Genomic DNA, 21,583 nt, shown 5'->3' on the forward strand with positions numbered 1-21,583 from the left:
ACGAGTAGATGATCTGTTGCTCTAAAAATGCCAGTAATTGCAAATGAAATAACACATTGAATTCCATTGTTTATATGGAGATTCATATGAGGTTTGAAATGGTTTCTTAGATCCATAATTTATTTTCTTCATAAACTTGCCCATCACAGAGCAAAATTCCTTTTTCAATCCATCTGTTTTTTCTAGAGGGTCAAGAGACTATCAAAATGCTTTACAAAATAAAGATTTTATTTCAGCAACTATTATGAATGTGTGGGAACTACAAGATCCTTTCTAAATAAAGATGAAATATGTTAGTTTTTGAAGGTGGAGCCTGCATCTACTTCAACACGTAGTGGTTTATGCTTCATTATATTTAAGAAGAAAACTGCGCTCAGCCTTCAACCTCAATCTTCCATGATAGGCTTAATTTATTTCTGTACTCAATTCTTATAAACTACTCTATGGAACTTTCGAGTTTGTTCCTGAAATGCCTGACCCTCCAGATTCTGAATTCATTTCAATTCCACATACAAAACCAGCCTTGGATATAGGCAGGCAAAACAATGACCTCAGTGGTTGTGGTTGGAAAAATGCTAGCAGAGCTCCTTGGCTCACCCCAAAAAGGGCTGCCACCCTCTCATTCCAAATACACATTCTGAGTATGTACAGATTGGGGAGTTTTTGTTAGTATTTTTTAAATACCCATGGAGAACACAAAACTGAATAACAATGAATCTTGATGGGCTATTTTTTCTTAATAGTTACATCATAATTTTGCCTTGAGCAAATAGGAGTCAACTTATTTAACTTTTTGAATAAATAACTCCTGAAAATGGTTCAAATGTAAATAAAACCAAAAGTATTCAATGAAAATTCAGTCCCCTTGATCAGGTTGCCATCACTCCTCTAACCCAAATAATCACAGCCATTTGTTTCTTATTGGTTTTTCCAGAGTTACTTTACACATGTATGAGCAAACTTGTATATAGATAATTATATATTTCTTGCCTTTCTACACAGAAGGTAGTATATTACATACACTATTTTACACTTTGCTTTTTTCCCTTGACTATATGTGTTGGAGAACTCTCCATATCAGTGAATAGTAATCTTTCTCATATATTTTTAATAGATGCAGAGAATTCCATTAAGTTTAACCAGTTCTCTACTGACTGACATTTGGGACTGCTCTTCTTGTGTTATTACTAATAGTGCTAAAATAAATAATATGGCACATGGATCAGTTTGTACACTTGCAGCTAAATCTGTTGGATAACTTCTTACTTGTGGGACTGCTGAGGCAAAGGAGATATATGTGCGCGCACACACACACACGAAACACACCTGTATAATTTTAATAATTGTTGCTGAATTCCTTTCAGTAATCAATTTATCTATAAGCAATGTATGACTGTCTGGTTCTTTACATCTTTGCCAAGATTATCAAACAGTACAGAACAGAATATAAGGATTTCTGCCAATCTGATAAGTGAAAAAACACATTTGAGTTAGTTTGAAATTGCATTTATCTTATTACTGATGAGGTTGAGCATATTTATATTTAGAAGTCATTTGTATTTCAGGGAAGTATCTGTTCATATCTTTTGTGTATGTTTCCATTGAATCATTTATCTTTTCCTTATTAGTTTTTAGGAGTTCATTTACATTAGGGAAATTAGTCTTTTGCTTATTGTTGCAAATATTTTCCCCAGGCTGCTGAGAGATTCAGTGTCTGTTGAGGGTTCACTCTTTGCTTCAAAGATGGCACCTTCTAGCTGTGTCTTCAGGTAACTGAAGAGATGGACAAGCTCTCTGAGGCCTCCTTTATAAGGTCATTAATCCCATTCACAAATATTCAGACTATAGCAATTATGTTTTATGTATTTTCATTTTTACAAATCTATAATATTCTTCATTAATATTTTTTAAGTTTTCTCCTTATTTATACTTAAACAATTTATTTTTAGGAATTTTATCACTTGCATATATGAATATTACTACTTTCTAATATTAATTTGTGCCTTGCTGCCTTTCTATATTACCATGTAGAGTTGATTCTCTTTGGAATTTCATGTATCAATTATATTGTCTGCAAATAATGATAGTTTCACTTCCACCTTTGCAATTTTAATATTTTAATTTCTTTCTATTGCCTATGTGAATTGTCTACTGGCTCTGTTCCAATGTATAACACAAGTGGTAACAGTGGGCATCCTTGCCATTTTCATCACATTGTATGAAGGATATATACTATCAACATGATTTATCACTGTTGGCATTGAACTTGGTCACCTGATTGAGGTGGTGTTTGTTCAGTCCCTCCACCCTAAAGTTACTCTTTTTTTTCCTTTCCCATATGATACTTTTTGGAAGAAAATCATTACGTGTGGCTGACACTTAGATAGTGGGAAGTTATGCTCCACTTCTTTGAGAGCAAAATATCTACAGAAGTTATTTGAAATTTTTCTGTACGGTAGATTTTTCTATTCTCTGCATTTACTGATTTAGTCAATCATTCATTTTTATGGCCTCAGGGATATTTGTTGTACACATTGGGTCATAATCCCACCCTATTTTATTTTGGTGCTTGAATTGCTCCAGCTTTAGTCATTGGAAGCTATTTCAGTTGGCTCCTTTGTCCCTTTGACAAATCTCAATGTGGGTTTTGTCTGTTTGTATGCTCCATGTTCATCTTATATATTTCCTGCCCCAGTCCAAAAATCAGCCATTTCTCCAAGGATTCATGGTTCTTTTTATAGGAGAAGGTATTAGAAACCAAGATCTGGGTGATAGGTGTGCTTATTGATACTGGGATGTTGCTCCTTCTGTCAGTTAACAGAGCAAAGAAATATACATATGAGTATATGCCAATGTGTGTATAGACATCTATATAAATAGTTCTATATGTAACCTTCTGTATCTACATTAAACTAAAAATTGCTTAATACTGATACCTACAACTCCAATCCCTTACCATGTGGATCATCCTAGACTCTTCCCCTGACTTATCTCTGAACTCTCACTCCAACAGTAAGAAATCTGGCTTTTACCATCTATGCATTTACTTAAGTGTTCAATTTCAGTATACATGTATAGTGGTGTCAAAATTGTTAACCAGTAACCCTGTAGGAAACAACTTTGTGAAACAGAGTATAATGGTTATATACCATTGCCTTTTTGTTTTTTCTTCAGTTTTACAGATTCTACTTATTTCTAAAATTACATCTCAGGTCAGCATTTTCTTCCTGACCCCTTTCATTGAAATTGCCTTATACATTTTATTATAGTTATATAGTTTGGTTACATTCTACATTCTATTCTGGGATTCCCTAACCCCCTAATTTTTTAATTTTTAACAAAATTAATTTAAAAAATTGTTTAGACATTAAGATTTTTTGTGTTATAAAGTTCTATGTGTTTTGACAAAAGGATAGTATCATTTGTCCACAATTGCAATATCATACAGAATAGTTTTATTTCCTTAAATATATACCCCATGCTTTGCCTTTTCAACCCCCTTTACCTCCCTCAAACCCTAGCATTTACTTTTTTTTACTGTCTCTATTATTTATTTTTTCCAAAAGTTTACAGAATTGGAATCATACGGTGAACAGCCTTCTCAGACAGGCTTTTTTATATAGAAGTATGCATTTACATTCTACCCATGTCTTTGCGTGTCTTGGTATCTCAGTTTTTTTTTATATCAGTGAATGGTATTGCATTGTATGAATATACCACAGTTTATCCATCTTTCTATGAAAAAGCATCTTTATTGTTCCTAGGTTTACAAATCATTTCAAATTAGTTAGGTAAATACCTAAAAGCACAATTTTGGGGCCACATGGGAAGACTATGTTTAGCTTTGTAAGAAACTGCCATCTTGTTTTACATAGTGGCTACACCATTTTCTATTCCTATATGTAGCAAATGAAAATTCCTGCTGCTTCACATCGCAAGCAATTGATATCATCAATTGTTTGTTTGTTTAATTTTAGCCACTCTAACAGATTCGTCTTGGTATTTCACTGTTGTTTAAATTTGTAATTTTTAATGACAAACAATGTTGACTATCTTTTTTTATGTTTATTTGCCATCTGTGTATCTTCTTTGTTCAGTTGTCTGTTCAGATCTTTCACCCATATTTCAATTCAGTCATTTGTTTTCTTATTCTTGATCTTGTTTAATTTCAGTTTATTTCCCTTCAATATTTTTCTACAGTGGTGTTTGTTTGTATAGGTGTCTTTCTTTTGCCTATTTCTCAATTCTCAATAAAAAACTGGCCTGATTTACCCAGATAATTGTGTACCATGCCAAATTCTAGGTCTAGTTAACGAAAACAAAACAAAGTTTGAAAAAAGTTTAGAAAAGATTAGAGGCTTGGGGAAAAAATATGTATTAGCAACGATGAAAGGCCCTGAGTGAAATAAAGGATGATAAAATAATGATCTCTATATCTAAGACCTATTACAAACCAAACAACTCTCATTCTTTGACCTTACGTTTTGAACGTTGACTCCATGTCTCTCCCTTGAAGAGCGGTTTATCTGGTCTTCATGTTTGTTGATATCTCACTGACAGTAGTTAAGAAGAATTTCAGTGCTGAAGTGGAGAGCCCTAAAATGAATATGTCTATTGGTAAAGCACTGCTGAAAACACTGCATGTGATTCCCAGGGAAATAGATTCTGTACCTTGACTGTACACTAGAATCACCTGGGAAGATTTAAAAATAATGACGCCTGAGTCCTACCCCGGATACTCTAATTTGTAATTGGTTAAAATATCAGGAATTATGAAAGCTAATGTGCAGCCAAATTTGAAAACCAGTGCTTTCAGGCAGGCTTTCCAACTTGATAAGCTTTCTCCATTTTACAGAGATAATTTACATATTTTTATATATATACAATAGGAACCACTAGAAAAGTGGGATCTCAAATGAAACGAAGCCCGTAACAGAGGAGGCATCCTTATGAGTTGAGCCAGGATATGATGTAAGAAAAACACAATCATCAGCACAACATCAAGAAAACTATGAAATGCTTTTTATGTGCATTTTGTGTGTTGAACCACGAAATAACCTTTCTAAGAGCTTTCAGAGTTATTCTTTAATTATAAGGTGAGTGAAGTAGAGTAAAACTATTCAAGAACTAGTGGTCTCAAAATAAGTCTTTCAACTTTTAATCCAGGTACAGGATAAATACATCTTTTAGCCAGAACTAGATTCTTTCTAAACAATTTTTAAACATTTAACATTTGTCTGTGTGTTTTCCTGATGATTTTTCTATACATTTTAAAGAAACGAACTAATGTTATGAAATTAAAGGTTATCAAAGTATTAAATTCAATTTGTGGTTCAGCTCATTATCTTGTGGGTAAAAAAAGCAGTGTTGTTTCTGTTTTCTAATGAGTATATCTCCTCTAATACCTAGAGAATTTCAATGAAAATTATTTCATCTGAAGTAGTTAAATATTATGGGGGGAAATTTTTAATAAGCTATGTTAAAATAGGATTGGCCTGTCATCTTTTATAATCTTATCAGTTCAACCTTGCCTGCTCTCCTTCAACCTTGCCTGCTCTCCCTGCCAGCTAATAGAACCGTTGCTTATATCTGCTTCCACAGTAATCAGGTTCCAAAATTTTCCATTATATAATTCAAACTGGGGAATTCTACCATTGCCTTTTTTACTCTTAGTCGCTCTTTCCCAAAATAAACTTTCTTGTACAGAAAAGAATAGTAATAAGGAACTCATTAACTAGCACGTAGGCCAGTACAAGAGAAAGAGAGAGAGAGAAAAAGAAAGAGAGGGAGACAGAGAAGAGAGACAAACTAGCAGGGAAAGAAAAGGGTTTTACTCATTTTAGAGAAATTCTAACAGAGTAGTTTTCTGGTTTCTATCTTTCCTCTTGCTAAGAAAGTTGAAAACATTCACATTTAGTCTTATTGCTTACTTTATTAGAATTATTTACACCAATTTATTGCATAGTTTCACTTTTTAAATTTTTTTCTAACTTTCCTAATACCTGTTGGTTTAATCTTTGTTTTCATTGTATCTTTTTTAAAAAAATTTCTCTTTTAGTTTTCTGATCTATAATTTAATGCACAAATTTAAAGTTTGACTGTTTAATCAATATCTAAATCTAGTTAGGATCTCTTTATTCAGTTAAGTAATATAAGAATGTTACAAATTTTACTTACATCTTCTTTACTCCCACTCAACACATCATAGCTTATGCCAAAATTGCCTGGGGTATTGGCAGATATTAATTTTTTCAATAATTTTTTCCATATATTTACTGTTTCTTATTTTGTGCTTTTGTTATTTCATTCCTTTCCTGTCTCATATCTTTCCCTATTTATTCTCCTGAATACAACTTCTGGTAATTCTTTTAGAGTTTTATGTGGAATAATGTTTTCGAGCCTGTATTAGTTTCCTGTTGCTTCTGTAACAACTTTCTGCAAATTTTGTGGCTTAAAACAATGGAAATTTGTTTTCTTACAGTTCTGAGGGGCAGAAGTCTAAAATTAGTCTTTAGGGCTACATTCTTTCTGGAGGCTCCAGGAAGAATCAAATTCCTTGTCCTCTCCGGTGCCCAGAGGTCACCTACATCCTTTGCCTCATAGCCCCCTTGCCTCTCTTCAAAGCAAACAGTGTAGCATCTTCAAATTTCTTCTCCCTGTCTCTTTGTTTCCTTCAACACATAGGCTTCTGCTTCTTTTGACCTTGCCTACCTCTTAAATGACCGTTGTGATTACATTTAAGGCATCTGTGGATAATCTGCAATAATCTCACCATCTCAAGAAACTTAATTTAATCACGTTGGCAAAGCCTTTTTTACCCCATAATATTCATGGATTATGGGGGTTAGAAGATGGATATATTTGGAGGGCCATAATTCAGTCCACCACCATGCCCTTGGCCAAGTGAACATGTCGTTCTTATAATCTCTTGCTTAAGTAAGAGTTTGGCTAGATATACACTGCAAAGTTTGAAAGTCATTTTTTTTCAGAATTTTGTATTTTATCTTAATATCTACTTTCAGGCTGTTAGTGTGAGAAGTGGAGTCAGTCTGGTTTAAGGGACTAAACGTTGTTTGGCTGTGATTATCTGTGGTGCAAAATAGTCTTCACATTCCTCTAGTGCTGGGCTACAGTTGCCATGAGTGCCCCACCTTCAGCTTGAGCCCCTATTCATCTTCATCACAGGGTTGGGGTGGAGGGTCTCCTCCCATGCTGTTGTCTCCCCCTCATTGGTAGACTGCTGTCAGTTGTTACTCCCAACTGCTAACTCATGGTGAAGTGAAGGTGGGGCTGAAGGAGAAAGTGTTTTGTTGTTGTCAATCAGTTTCAGTTTAGGAAGTCCCTGTGCAACTGATCTCAGGTGTGGGGCTTTCTCAGTATTCTGTACCCTCCTCCCTGAGACAATTAAATTTAGCCTTATATCTGGGGTTGATCTTGGGCAAGAGGCTCTTGCCTCTTCTCCAATGGTCAATGTCCTCTACTTAGTATAGGCATAGTATGCCAGGCCCAAGATGAATTCCTGCCTCTCCCACTGTATTTAAAAAAAAAAAAAAAGAATCTTCTACTTTTCCTCCAGTTAGAGTGGCAATCTATATTTGAATAGGCCCTGGAAATGAGAAGTTTTGCTACCCTTCTGCCAGAAGCCTAAGTCTTTTGCTTCATAAAAAAGAAGGTCTAGGGAAGGAACAGGGCTTTATACCTCCCTCAGCACACACAAATGTGTGATGACCAGTGTCTCTTCCTCCCTTACTCTGCAACAGGTGACATAGTGTCAGACTTTTCTTGGAGAAGATTGTCCCTCTTTGAATTGAAGTTATCTCATTGTCTTGGAATCTCAACCAGCTCTCTGATGGGCTCTAAAATATCATTTCCTTACTGTAAGAGTGGAAATGACATCTTTCATCTTTCTCTGTCCTAAACAAAAGCAGAAACCTCCAAGGACTTTACATAAAGAAAATCCACTCAAAGTGTAAAATACTGTCTTCATAATCATGTCATTTAATCCAACAAGTCACAATCTTAGTCTTCTATTGAATATAATCTAAATTGGAATCAAATGAAGTTCGCTTGGAGGATGAACTAATTTTATTTTATAGTGTAGCACTTGATGCCTTATCATTAGATTGCTACCTTTATATTATTTCACAGTAAGATCAACGCAAATAACCCTCCCTGGATTTAAACATCCCATCTTCTCAGAAATAAAATCATATTTTCTCATGGTTTAGGCTTTACACATATACACATACATACAGCTATCAGCTTTACTTTTTTAGCTAATTTGTTTTTTACTTGCTTAATAATTGCCATGATGTGGGTAAGTGCTTTGCATCCTGGATAAAGTTATGTTGAACAAAAAAATATGTATTTTGAAATATTATAACAAATTCCTTTATAAAATAAGATGCATTTAATTTTAGAATGTAACACAATTGACTGATGTTCTTATTATTTTTATTACATCAGAAGTTATATCATAAATTAACAATGGTCTTGCAGTTGTGGGTGAGTAGGTATTCATTGAACACTTGTAGTTGGATTTGCTAGTATAATCTACACTGAACTAACACCAAAAAAAAAAAACTCTTTAAAAATCCGGGCACGGTGGCTCACGCTTGTAATCCCAGCACTTTGGGAGGCCGAGGCAGGCGGATCACGAGGTCAGGAGATCGAGACCACGGTGAAACCCCGTCTCTACTAAAAATACAAAAAAAAAAAAAAAATTAGCCGGGCGTGGTGGCGGGCGCCTGTAGTCCCAGCTACTCGGAGAGGCTGAGGCAGGAGAATGGCGTGAACCCGGGAGGTGGAGCTTGCAGTGAGCCGAGATTGCGCCACTGCACTCCAGCCTGGGCGACAGAGCGAGACTCCGTCTCAAAAAAAAAAAAAAAAAACTTCCATTACTTTTTTTTTTTTTTTTTCCTGACCTTGCTGTGTTACCTTGAGCAAGTCACTAACTCTCTGGACCTCTGGTTCCCCACGTCCCCACATGTAAACTTCGAGGGATGAATTAAATCATCTTTTAAGATCTCTTCCAGTATTATGACTTGAGGTAAATAAAGATAGCCAATGAAATAAAATATCAATTTACTACTTTGGGGCCCTCTTTTTCTCTTTTCTGTAAACTGTGATGGCTAAATTTCAACCAAGATCTTTTAGATCCTCCTCATAAATCCCATGATTTCATATACTTCCTGTTACATGTGTCCACTTTTTCTCAGGTTACAGCTTTTCTCTAGGAAACGTGATTTTGGATACTCTAACAGAAGTAACAGTTGGAGAGTATTTACATTCTTCTGCTGAAAGTAGAAAAAATATTGATTGATTCCTTCCCTACTCTTCCCTTCCCTCTCCCAATCCTTGAATTCACATTTCTTAGCTCCATCCAGTTGAAGTGAGACAATACAAAATAGCAAATTTATTGCCACCTAGATGTTCCAACCAAATGGTTGGATGGAGAACTCTGCTTATGCTCCTGACCACCCCTTGGGCTTTACTGTAAATGAATAATGGCAGTGTTTACAGATTTCAAAACAGATGCAAGGAACACAAAACTACACTGCTTTCAAATTATTTTCGAATGAGTTCTGGATAAATGGACTTTCAGGATGAAAATGGGGTAGTCAGGGAAACTTAAGGAGAAGAGTATGCTTGAGCTTTGATCTGAAGCTTGAAGCACTGAAAGGTACAAAATTGGTCCAAACTGGCATTTCTTCAGCACAGCCTTGAAAAATGTGAGATGAAATTAGTAACAAAAAGAGTCCATAAGAGGACATGATCATCTACACTTAGGACACAGTGGGTGGTGAGAAATGGTCACTCTGAAATAGCTTTTTAAGGCTACTGAAAATTATGCAAGTATTCAGATTTTATAAAGTTCTGAGTTTCTATCTTCTCATGGTTTTATAATACTAAAAATATTTTGTTAGATCTCTTTCTAAAGTATGTTAACTATTTGGCTATCATATACTTTCCGAATATAATCCCAACATTTTTTGCCTTTGAGTGTTACGTTTTTGACCATCAAAATTAAATTTTTTTCTATTAATAAGTACTTTCTACTTCGGTTTATTACTTTGGTGCTACATTTAGAAAATCCTTCCCAGTCCTCTAAAATTATATAAATATTTAACTTTGTTGTCTCCCAATGCATTTAAGCATTTTTGTATAAATACTCAATTTTATATTAATTTTGGCATATGTTAGGGAATGTTAACACATCATTCTAGTTCTATTTATTGGGCAAATAATCCTTTCCATTAATATGAAAGGTCAACTAAATTATATACCAAATTCTTATATATTCTGTGTTGCCTGTTCCTTCTTGCTGCACCACTGCCTGCATAATAATCATTCTGCTCCCTTATAGGAAAACTTTCCTTGCAACAACTTCCCTTACTTATTGCTTTTTAACCAATTTTCTTGATACTTCTCACATGCATATTATCTCAGATAATCCTTAGTATATTTTGATATGTATTTGGAAATAAATCTATCCAGGTGTCAAATATTTAGTGAAATACGCTATATTGTTAGTTCTGACTTCAGATAATTAAACAACAACAACAACAATGAAAACTAGTTCTCTTTGCAAATAAAAATTTTCTTTACAAATCTGAAGTCCTTTAGTGGACTTCTTACTTATTAATGAATATTTTATATAGTTATTTCAAGTTAGAAGTATGTGAAAACTTGCATTCAAATGGAACTGTTTCTATTCAAATTAAACTATTTATCATTTTATGATTACCAAAGTATCTAATAGTCTCTCCTTGGTAGATAATGTGATGTGACTGCCTTTGCAAAGCAATTATGTCAACAATGTTTTATTTACAAGAAATAATATGCTATCAATTGCTTTATCCCTTTGTGTTCTTTTTTTTTGAGATGGAGTCTTGCTCTGTCGCCCAGGCTGGAGTGCAGTGGCGTGATCTTGGCTCACTGCAAACTTCGCCTCCCAGGTTCACGCCATTCTCCTGCCTCAGCCTCCGGAATAGCTGGGACTATAGGCGCCCGCCACCACGCCTGGCTAATTTTTTGTATTTTTAGTAGAGACGGGGTTTCACCGTATTAGCCAGGAGGGTCTCAATCTCCTGACCTTGTGATCCGCCCACCATGACCTCCCAAAGTGCTGGGATTACAGGCGTGAGCCACCGCGCCCGGCCTATCCCTTTGTGTTCTTCTGACATATCCATAAGGCCAGTCTTTCTTGTAGAATAAGGAGGTTGTCATTGTACCAATTGGAGAGGTACAAAGAGTATCTCTATAGAGAATCATCGCCTTGTCTGATGCATTATGTTTCGATTTGTGCAGATTCTTTCCTGTAGTATAACTTACTGATTTCTAGTTGTTAAGTGTGAATGAATGTATCACACCACTTTTCTCCCTGAGAAAGTAGAAAGGAATCAGACAGTGAAAGAAAGTGGGAGAAACAAAGCTCTAAATTCATTTATTTAACAATTTTACCTGATACTAAAACTGATTCAATTACCTCTAACAATCTGGCAAAAACTAAATTTTTATTAGGGTTTATACTTTTATCCTTTATTATTCTAGAATGAGATCTTATCTTCTCCAGGTTTTGAAGGAAATTTAAAATGTTCTATCTTCCCTGGAGAAAGTGTCATGAGTGAACTATAAGCTAAAATCTAGGGGTACTCGTGTCTTTGGATAACGAGTAATTGTTCTTCTTTTCCCTTTCAGTTTCTTCTTTGTGGCATTTGTGGAATATTGTGCGCCAAAAAAAAATCAGGACTTGTCGTAAGTGTTTGATTTGTTTGTATTGTGCATTGAGGTGTATGAAATGTAAAATTTTAAAATAGAAATGATGACTAGCCAGCTTTCATATGCTGAATATTGCTAGTTTGAAGCAAAAAAAAAAAAAAAAAAAAAAAACTGGCAAATAAATCCTGCCTTTTCTGTTTTCAAAGAAAACCATCAAAATTATTAGAAACTATGACAAAAGCCCACCGATGTAAAAAAAACTTTAATAAACTCTTTAAATACCTGAATATGTAACCTTTAATGACTGCTACGGATGACAGTCTCTAGTTTTCCAATTTGGAGGCCGCCAGACAATCGCCTGAATCCTTCAGTAAGCTCAAGTAGATAAAGCTTCAGCCCATGAGAAATGTAACCGTTTAAATGTGGAACTGGGCCTAAGGATTATTGGCTTTCGTTGACTGTGAAGCAAGTTTTGCGGAGCAGCGAGACAGCTGTGTTGCTATGGTTACAGTTAATTCTCAGAGATTTATTTTATTTTCTTTTATTACTGTGAATGCACACATAAGTGTTTTCAGATGTTTTGTGGTACTATAGTAGGTTTCTGGGGTATGAAACACACTCCCAGTTAACTCTGATATTGGCTGGATGAGACACACTGCATGCTGAAGTGTGGATTCCCCATCGCCTTTCATGATTTTTTATAAGGGTTTGGAAATAAGGAAAAAGTGTGGTTTATTTTACCAAGTATTATGGAAAAGAACATAGACACTTACAAATTGGCAAAATTAATACTACACAGGGACCCTAGGAAGTGGCCTTTGGGCATTAAAAGAGTTTTCCAACGTGAGGCCAGTTATCTGAGCAGATCAGGGAATGGGAAGCATTGCAGTTATTTTTATTTGACCCCTTTTTCTAATCACATCTTTCTTTGTGAGAACATCTATTATGACAAAAAGGCTCACTGCTTTAGACAGCAATTTTAGATGTAATTTTTAAAAATTACATAAAGGGAAAAATGAAACCTTTAGGAAAAAAATGTATTTTTTCAGGCTTGTAACTTGCATTTATGATTCTCCCATCATTCTTTAGACATGGTCTTCATTCTTCTTATGCTCTTCCTCTACCAAGACTCTTTATGACTATGTAGGAACAACTCCTTGGGAGAAAGCAAGTAAACAAGCAAGGAAGCATGACAAAAAGAAAGAGAAAGAGAAAAAAGAAAGAGAGAAAGAAAGAGGAGGGAGGGAAGGAAAAAACAAAAAAAGAAGGAAGAGGCTTTTTGTTGTTGTTGTTGTTGTTGTTGTTTTATACAAAGGCAATAGTGGCACTTCTCTTTCTCTTATAAATTACAAGGAAAAAAATGACGAAATCTGATTTTTTTAAGAAACTACCACCCAGGTGGTAGCTGTACCTACTATTAGAAGGTACATTATCCTCTGTACTTTCTAAGGTCCCTATTGATGGCATTTAACTATCAAGATTTTCTACATTTTAATGAAATTTTTTTTTAAAAATTTCACTCCAAATATATCTGGAGTCTAGAGTCTCCAACCTGGTGAAATTTGAAAATAGTATATGGTCACAGATTTAAACATTTTAATTCCTGGATAAGATTGTTTTATTAACACATGTTAATGAGGTGTCATGCCTTTAAAGAATTAATTAGAATGACATCAGGAAAGACGTGGGCTTTCCTGTGATAGAAAACTAAAGGTATTGTCTACTTTCTCTATAACAATAATTAATTATTTGAAGCTAGATTGTAATATCTTTCCGTATTTTCAGAAAATGAGTAAACACCAAAATATATCCCCAAAGAACAGCATGACATCCAAACCTACTTTAAAATAAAATATAATTGGTTAATTCTACTAGGCATCTTGAACTACAAGTTTACACTTAGTAGGATGATTTAATTATTTGGTAACTGATCTCCAGTATTATATTTAATCAAGTATAAAAAGATTTTACCCATTCATTATTGGATTTTTAGCTCTGATGATATTTACAGATGCAATAAGGAATGCTGAATTAAGTTGAAGAAATGAAATTAACTACTTGTAGTTACTGACATGACATATTCTCAAGAAAGCCTTCTCCAAAAATCTTGGCTGGGCTAAATTCTTCTCCTCCCTACTCCTAGGGCAACCCATATATCCATTTCTTAATATTTATCATGCCATGTTAAAATTCTGGATCTTCTCTTTCACAAGATTTAACTAGTCTGAAGAGGAATTATTATGAATGATTGATTGTAATGCCAGCAGCTGCTGCACTCAGGGGCTAACAAATGCTAGGTGCTCAATAAGTGCAGGCTAAACTCAACTGTCAATGAAAAATAATATCTGATAAAATAAAATTAAATGTTAAAGTGAGTTACAAAGCTGTTTGACCTGGGGAATTATAGCAAAGGAGGAGATCAATAAAGTCCAAGTTAGGACTTAATTTGTGCCTTTCATCCAGGAGTCTAAGGAAGAAGCAAAATTATTTCCAGGAAATGAAAAATATCACTGATGTGGGAATGAGTAACCCATATTGAAGGACAAGAAAGGTGACTGGAATAAGACTGTGTTCCAGAGAAGAATGGAAATTAGATTGCATAATTCAATTAATATCATAGTATAAAGTATCATGAAAGCCCATAGAAGAATTTAGACCAGATGCAAAAAGAAAATATAATTATTAAAGTTATTTGACTAGTTAATTAAATTTATTAAATATTCACAAAATATTTACTTCTCAGAAAGCATTATTCTTGGTTCTGCCAGGGATCTTATGATAGTTGTTGATTAAACCCCCTTAGCTCTATTAATAGACACCTAGATCCAACCAATAGTAGGACCAAAAGCAAAGCCACATCATCTGTTTCTCTAAAACAAACAAACAAACAGTATTTTTGGAACTCCTATTGTATATTCTTTAATGATAGTGCCACAAGTAATAAAATATTTGTAATATATAGGGGTCAGTTCATAGGAGTCCCTAAAGTACTTGTTTAGGAAATACATGCACAACGAAATATGAGTGAACTTTTTATTTTTTAAAAAAAGAGATTTAACTAAATTTCCTAAGCTCACATAGGTAGGAAGATATAAAGATTTGAAGTTAGGTCGAACTAATGACAATCCAAAGAGAAGCTATTGAGATATTTTTGAAGGACTGACACAGTGAAAGTAGATTTTGAATCAGAAAAATCTGGGTTTGGTGCCTAAATTTAGTGTTAGCTATTTACCATTCATTTTTCTAAAACGTATGTTACTATCTCAGAGGCTTGCTGGGAGTGTCAATTGACATGATATCTGTTAAAGTTTCTAGCGTAGTAGCACACAGCAGATGTTAAATAAATATTTAAATCTAAATCTACCTAGAAGATAAATTTTGTTTGCTTCAGAGTTTTCATAAGCTATATCCTTGGCTTTAATATAGTCAGCTATCAATTTCTGAAACACTGTGGTATACTCCCTCTGTCTACAGTGAGTCAGAGTGAACAGAAACTTGGCTAAAAAAAAAAAAAAAAAAAAAAAAAAAAATCTCCTGTCCTCTGTGAAGCACCAAAACCACTTTTTCTTCTTTATTGTAGGTTAGTCATCGTTGACGTGCAGCCCGACAGGGCAACTGTGTTCTGGTCAGGTTTGCCTTTTCAACTTTAACGCTGCCTTTCTTTTTCTTATCAGATGATCCTCTTTTCAGCCTGCTGTATCTGTGGACTCATTGGGGGCATCCTGAATTTTCAGTTCCTCCGGGCGGTCACAAAGAAAACTTCCTCCCTATACCCTCTGCACCTTGCCTCCATGTCTCTCGCGTGCATTGGGATCGGGGGCTGCACTCTCTCTTCCTGGCTCACTTGTCGACTAGCCAGTTATGAACAGAGGAGGATGTTCTCAGAAAGGGAGCATTCCCTGCATCACTCTCATGAAATGGCTGAGAAAGTGAGTTTTGTATCTTATCCTCTCACTGCTAGCACATGATGAAGACTGAAGTCCACTCTGGGTGAATCAACTTGAAACTTTAGATCATAATTTGAAGAATCAGATTTTATATATTTGGCTCTATTGGGTTAAGAATAGAAATTTTATTTTTTTTCTCTGCAATTCATGGGCACACCTATTTTCAACAAAATTTTGTAGTCTTTCTGTCTATTCAAAAACACAGTGCCTAAAATAGTATTTCATAAAATATTGAATACCTTACAAATATGGATTTTTATGTATTATACTGAGGAAAAACACAGATACTAAATACACTCTCCACTCAATAATGCCAGTTTTAGAAATTGCATGAATTCCCTTTTCTAGCTCTTCCCTTGTTCTTTTAAGGAGATGCATTTGATTATGTAAATTTGATCTTCAAGTATAAAGGGGCTTTTTAATAAGGTGACAAAAAGCCTTGTCTATCAGTGCAGATATTACAGTCCATATAAAGCTTCATTTAATTCTCATGTAAACTTATGCATATTTGGATAGCTTTGCCTGTATTTTAAACAGTTGTCCTTGCATAATTGTTTCATGAAACCCATATAAATAGGAAGTTAAATTAATTGTATGAAAGGATAAATGGTATAGTATGATGTCTGTGTTTCTATTACATTTTGCACGTATTCCTTAATTCAGTTTCTGCTACTGGATCTAGTAGAGAAAAGAGGAAACATTTGTAAAATAAACTCACCAAGGTAATGACCACATTATATTTTGCTTCATATCATGGAAATAAAATTGCACAAGGACAGAGGAGAAGTAATAATAGCAAGACTTACTGCACATTTCTTTATAATGTTATTTTGAAGGAAAAATATGTATTCTGTAGTGTTTCCATGTTGTGTACCATCTATACATTCAAATAAGGAGAGTAAGTGTTCTCAAATTGACTCAAGAAAGCAATTTTAAACAGAGGTATGCATGTCCTTCATTAAAGAATTAATAATATACAAAGCAAGACTCCAGTAATTTAAAGAAATGATTGTTAAAAATAGATGATAATTTTATATGTATATATGAATAGTGGCTCTTTTGTGCTTTATTTTATACTAGTCTGATTTAGTTTTCTGTATATATTTGTGCAATATTTATTGTATGATTGTTATATTTATATTAGAGATTGAGGGCTATTGAAATAACCGACTTGCCCAGCTGCCCGGTGGTGCCCCCGACACCAGAGTTACCTACAAGGTACGCTGATTTCTAGGGAGTTACCATGTTGTAATGTCGCTGCAGAAAGCACTACCCCTTCCAGAAAGCCATGATGTCAACAGATCAGTCTGAACTGATGTTGTTTAATGTTTCTCAAAGTATCGCTTTCATAAGCGCTTACTTTGCAGAGCTGACATAAACCTACATGGCCGAGTCTTGCAGCTTGAGAGTTGGTTGAATATTTAAAATACTCAGCCTGCCTATAAGCATCCAAACACATTTCTGCTTGGATGATTCATGACTCCTTTTATTGTCTACTACTTCATGATTCTGACTCAGTATAATCATTCATGGGCCAGAGTTCTGTTTTTAATAATAGCTATGTCTGGATAAAGACAAACTGTGTATTTCCCTCATGCTAAAATTGCATGAGAAGATGGCCAAAGTTGGACACTAATACAGTAAAATTTTGGTATGAAAAGATTCTTCTTGTAAAATTATCTTATGTGATGCATTTTAAATTTAGTTCCCATGTTTCAAATTGCTAAAAATAAATAGTAATGGTTCTTGGTTTGCTCAAACAAAGTAATTGGACATACAGAAAGTCACATGGATACTATGGCCCATTTGCAGAAAGCCCATTTGCAAATAGTCACATTGGTCCAGCCCAAATTTAAACCACAATCTTCCTATTAAATTAAGCATGCCTATTTGCAATTTTTTTTGCAAACTGGAGACTCACTCATTTTAAAACTAATTTTCACTCTTCTTTCCTATCAGTGATTTTACTGTGTTTATGGTAGAGTGAATTCAGTTAAGAAAATTCTTTTTTTGTAAAATTTTAAAAAATTGTTTTACTAAATTCTGCAATAAAAGGCTAATATAACAGATTAACTTTTTATCATTTCTAAGCAGTTTTTGAGTGGAAAGTCATTGTAGAAGGAGAAAAGGCTCCTAACGGGTTTATGTAAATTTATTAGAAATTTGATTTTTCTCCTAGTAGGTAAAATAGGAAAAGTAAATTTTGTTGAAGATCACTGCGGGTAGGGGGTGATTCTACCTATTTTGCCATCAATGGTGAGTTCCTCAGTGAAGCCTCAAATCAGATTTCTGAGCTATACACTTAATTCCAGCACATAACCGTAATATATTTTCAGATTTTTCATCACATACATGTCTAGGAGACTTTCACCATGTACATCTCTAGCAGATTCTCCAAACAGAGCTAGATAGAAATAGATAGAAATAAAATAATTGAGAAAATAATTTCCACTTGTAATTTTTTTTTTTTTTCTGCTCTGTTGCAAATAGGCTTGTTCAAGCATGGAAAGATGCTGCCAATTTATTTTTAGATAATTTTATCAACATATTTTTAGTATGGTGCTCTAACCATTACAATATGAATGGGCTTCATATCCCATTACTTTTTATTGTGTTGGGAAGGATTTAATATTTAATAAAACATATGAATTAAAAGAATCAGAATTTTTCATAATGTATTTCATATAATCGAAAATGAAACTTTTAATGCTAGTTTGTCCTTTGTAACTATATTTTCGTGCTTTTCTATACAGTTTTACTTATTAACTTTTTAGTAATTGATCCGTTAAAAACATGTTAAGAGACTTCACTGTTTTTGCTTCTTACTGGAAGAGTGATAGTGTCATGAAAAACAATCTTTCCCACTATGATTTTTTAGTGATCCATAGTTACAAATGAGCAATAATGCCCTTGTAGGCCTTTTTCTGTTCTTAGCAAAAAGGCCACACATTTTCCTATAGAATAAATGTCACCTCTAGAATGCATTGGCACTTTGTTGACATGCTCAGCAGAGTCTATGCATTAGAAAAACTTGCGCATTTAACCATCTTCTTCTTTCTAGGCGAGGTCTTTCCAAAACTGAGTTGAAGAAAGAAAGAGGAAACTCAGGAAAGTGGGGAGAGAATGGACTGTTGTTGTGGATAGAATATTTTAGTCTAACTGACTCTTACTTCAGCATTTTCATGTGCTCCAAGATGCCATGAAATTTTAGTTCCTCAAATATAACAGCAATATCCTTGTCTTACCCCAAAACTTAGCAAGTTTTTCAATGGATTGAAATTTCTGTTTTGCAAACTCATTAACGAAAACAATGTCTTACTCTGAAAGCGAATTTTAATTAATCATGTCATTTTTCTAACAGGAAATGACAGACAACATCAGCAATGGAGGACCACAGCTGATATTTAATGGAAGAGTATAATCAATGTTTTAAAGAATTGAACACTTTTTAGGATTTTCATGAGGCAATGAGACACCAAAGGACTAGAAAATAAAAGTTTTTGCATTTGCATTTATCTCTCCTGAGCATCCACTAAAATTATTCTTCCTAAAAAATATATTGCCTCACTGGTTTCTCCACCCTTTTTTGTGGGGTAAAAAACTTTCCAGAAACATTCTAGTAAAATAATTTCAAGACGTTTTCCAGATTGTTCTAAAGAAGACTTTTCAGGAAAAAGAAATAATAAAACAGAAATAAAATGCATATTCTATACAAACACTATTTGACTAGCATGATTATTATATTTGTAATGACATATTTCATATGAGTAATTGAAAAGTGCAAATGTCAAGAAATAAAAATAACTTATTGATGTCTTTGTTTTGAAAGACAGATGGCTTCAAGAATGCTACAATTCAAAACCTCAGTAATGCCTTGTTATAAAAACACTGTAATTATTTTCAACTTATGAATGAAATATATTTCATAATTTATTTGTAAATGACAAAAAACCTCAAGCATAAAAAAGAGACTTTTTAGAGAGAGAGAATACTAATCTATATGGTATTTTTGCATTTTTGCACAAAGAGTGAAAAGTTATATGTGAATATCATTTAAGAAAATAAACATGTTTTGATCATACTGTGCAGATTGATCTGCATGTTCATGAATGAGCCTAAGAATAAAGTATGTGTGTGAATGTGTGTATATATACTGTAAATATAGAACATGTATACGGCATATATTATAGCATACATGAATGTAAATAGGTATTAGAAAAGAAATTGTGATGCTGTGGGGGTATTATTAAGATTCTACTCCAATAGAAATGGGAAGGCAATTGCTCAAGGCTCTTCTATGCCCACAAAATCACGTTTAATTTCTACTAAAATTGCCCATTTTTCTTCTTTTAATTAGGTTTTGTGTAAATATCATTGTGGCTGATATTTATGAAGATGAGTGATCTGAATAGGGTAGTGTACAGATAGACTACTTATTTGACTATTTCACTATGATTATAATATTTATGTATAGCAATTAAAATTAATTTATAAACGAACATGACTTTAATGACATACTTCCATATTTATAAAGACATCATGACTTAAAATTATTGACGATATTGATATTTCAAACACCTTGCAGTCCAATTAAATGATACAAAAGGGCAGATGATGTAACCCCCCAACAATGAAGTTATAATTACCTTTGCTATAATCTAATTTAGGTGTTTTGTTTTACAATTCTCATGAAATAATATAGGCAGTCCATATATAAGAAAGCCTATATCCAAAGATCCTGAAAGAATTCTTTCGGGAAAAAGTGAAAAGATAGGCTAACATTTATATAGCTAGATTCAATCCTTTCCTCTAATAATGGAATGTTAAAATAGCAAACAAGAACAACACATATAAGTGAAAAAACAACATATATCTGAATATATTTATGAGAATATAACCTCTGGCAACAGACAAAGAAATCTATTATTTTTAAATACATAAATCTCACTATATTGTATACTTTTCTTTTCCCCCAAATCTAATCAATTTTCAAGTCATTTTTATGAGTTACTTATTGAACCAAAGGTAAATTAAAATATTTAGTATCCAGTATGAGAATATAATTTATAAACAAAACATGAGTTTTAATTGTGCTAACACAGTAATAATAATTCAAGTTAATGAAAATTTGTAGGTCTTTTATTTTATAGCAACATGATCATCATTTAACCTATTTAAATCAGCTCACTTAAAATTCTGGCTGTCATCTATTCAAGAGAAATAACTGGACTCTTCTTGTTTGGTGCAGTTTTTGAAGCCTCCCAATTCCTCTGGATAACTTCATTGCCTAGTAGATTACAGAAGCTGTCCATAAATGCAACCTCATATAGTGAATCAACATCATAACTATTCATTCAATGCCACAAACAGGCATGATCTTTGCCAGTGAAAATCTAAATTACGTCATGAAGATATTTGTGTGTGTATGATCCTGCTGAATTCATGCAAGGATGTAGTTTTGTACTGAAAGAATAAACACTGACTCAAATTTTCAGTAGCATTTCTCTATAAACATGTTTGTTCAATACAAAATTATAATACATCAGAAAAATGTTGTAATGCCTTTTGAACTGATCTATAACATAACACATTAAAGGACAAAAGGAGGCATATCACTTTGATGTATAGTTAAAAAGAGACGGCATTATCACAATTATTCAAATAGTTTACAGTATATATTTAACCAAGTATAGATATATTTTTAAATATGATTATTTCTACCTAGTGTTTTCAGAATTGAGTTTAGAATGATTTACTTGGGATGTGCAGCGATTCTTTTTTAGATAAATGGGGGATGTTAGGAAGATATTGTTCAAGTGCTTGAAACTTTAATTTGGACAATACATTGAACCATATGCTGGAATGTTTTAAGTGACTACCTTATAATTTTAGTATGAGCCTATCCTTGGAAGAAA

At 33.7% G+C, this 21,583-nt stretch overlaps 1 protein-coding gene across 2 annotated transcripts in view; it reads left to right on the forward strand.

Annotated features, from left to right (window-relative positions):
- TMEM196 (transmembrane protein 196) overlaps positions 1-19,325 on the forward strand; it is a 51,315-nt gene extending 31,990 nt beyond the window's left edge. For both annotated transcript variants that reach the window (XM_032759733.2, XM_032759741.2), the window contains exons 2-4: positions 11,701-11,757; positions 15,396-15,650; positions 19,030-19,325. In XM_032759733.2, coding sequence (XP_032615624.1) covers positions 11,701-11,757; positions 15,396-15,650; positions 19,030-19,089 — 372 coding nt within the window. In that variant the 3' untranslated portion in view covers positions 19,090-19,325. The remainder of the gene's footprint in view (positions 1-11,700; positions 11,758-15,395; positions 15,651-19,029) is intronic.
- Positions 19,326-21,583: the final 2,258 nt, after the last annotated feature.

This window comes from Hylobates moloch, unplaced genomic scaffold (assembly GCF_009828535.3).
Source record: "Hylobates moloch isolate HMO894 unplaced genomic scaffold, HMol_V3 SCAFFOLD_1, whole genome shotgun sequence".
NCBI classification, from domain to species: domain Eukaryota; kingdom Metazoa; phylum Chordata; class Mammalia; order Primates; family Hylobatidae; genus Hylobates; species Hylobates moloch.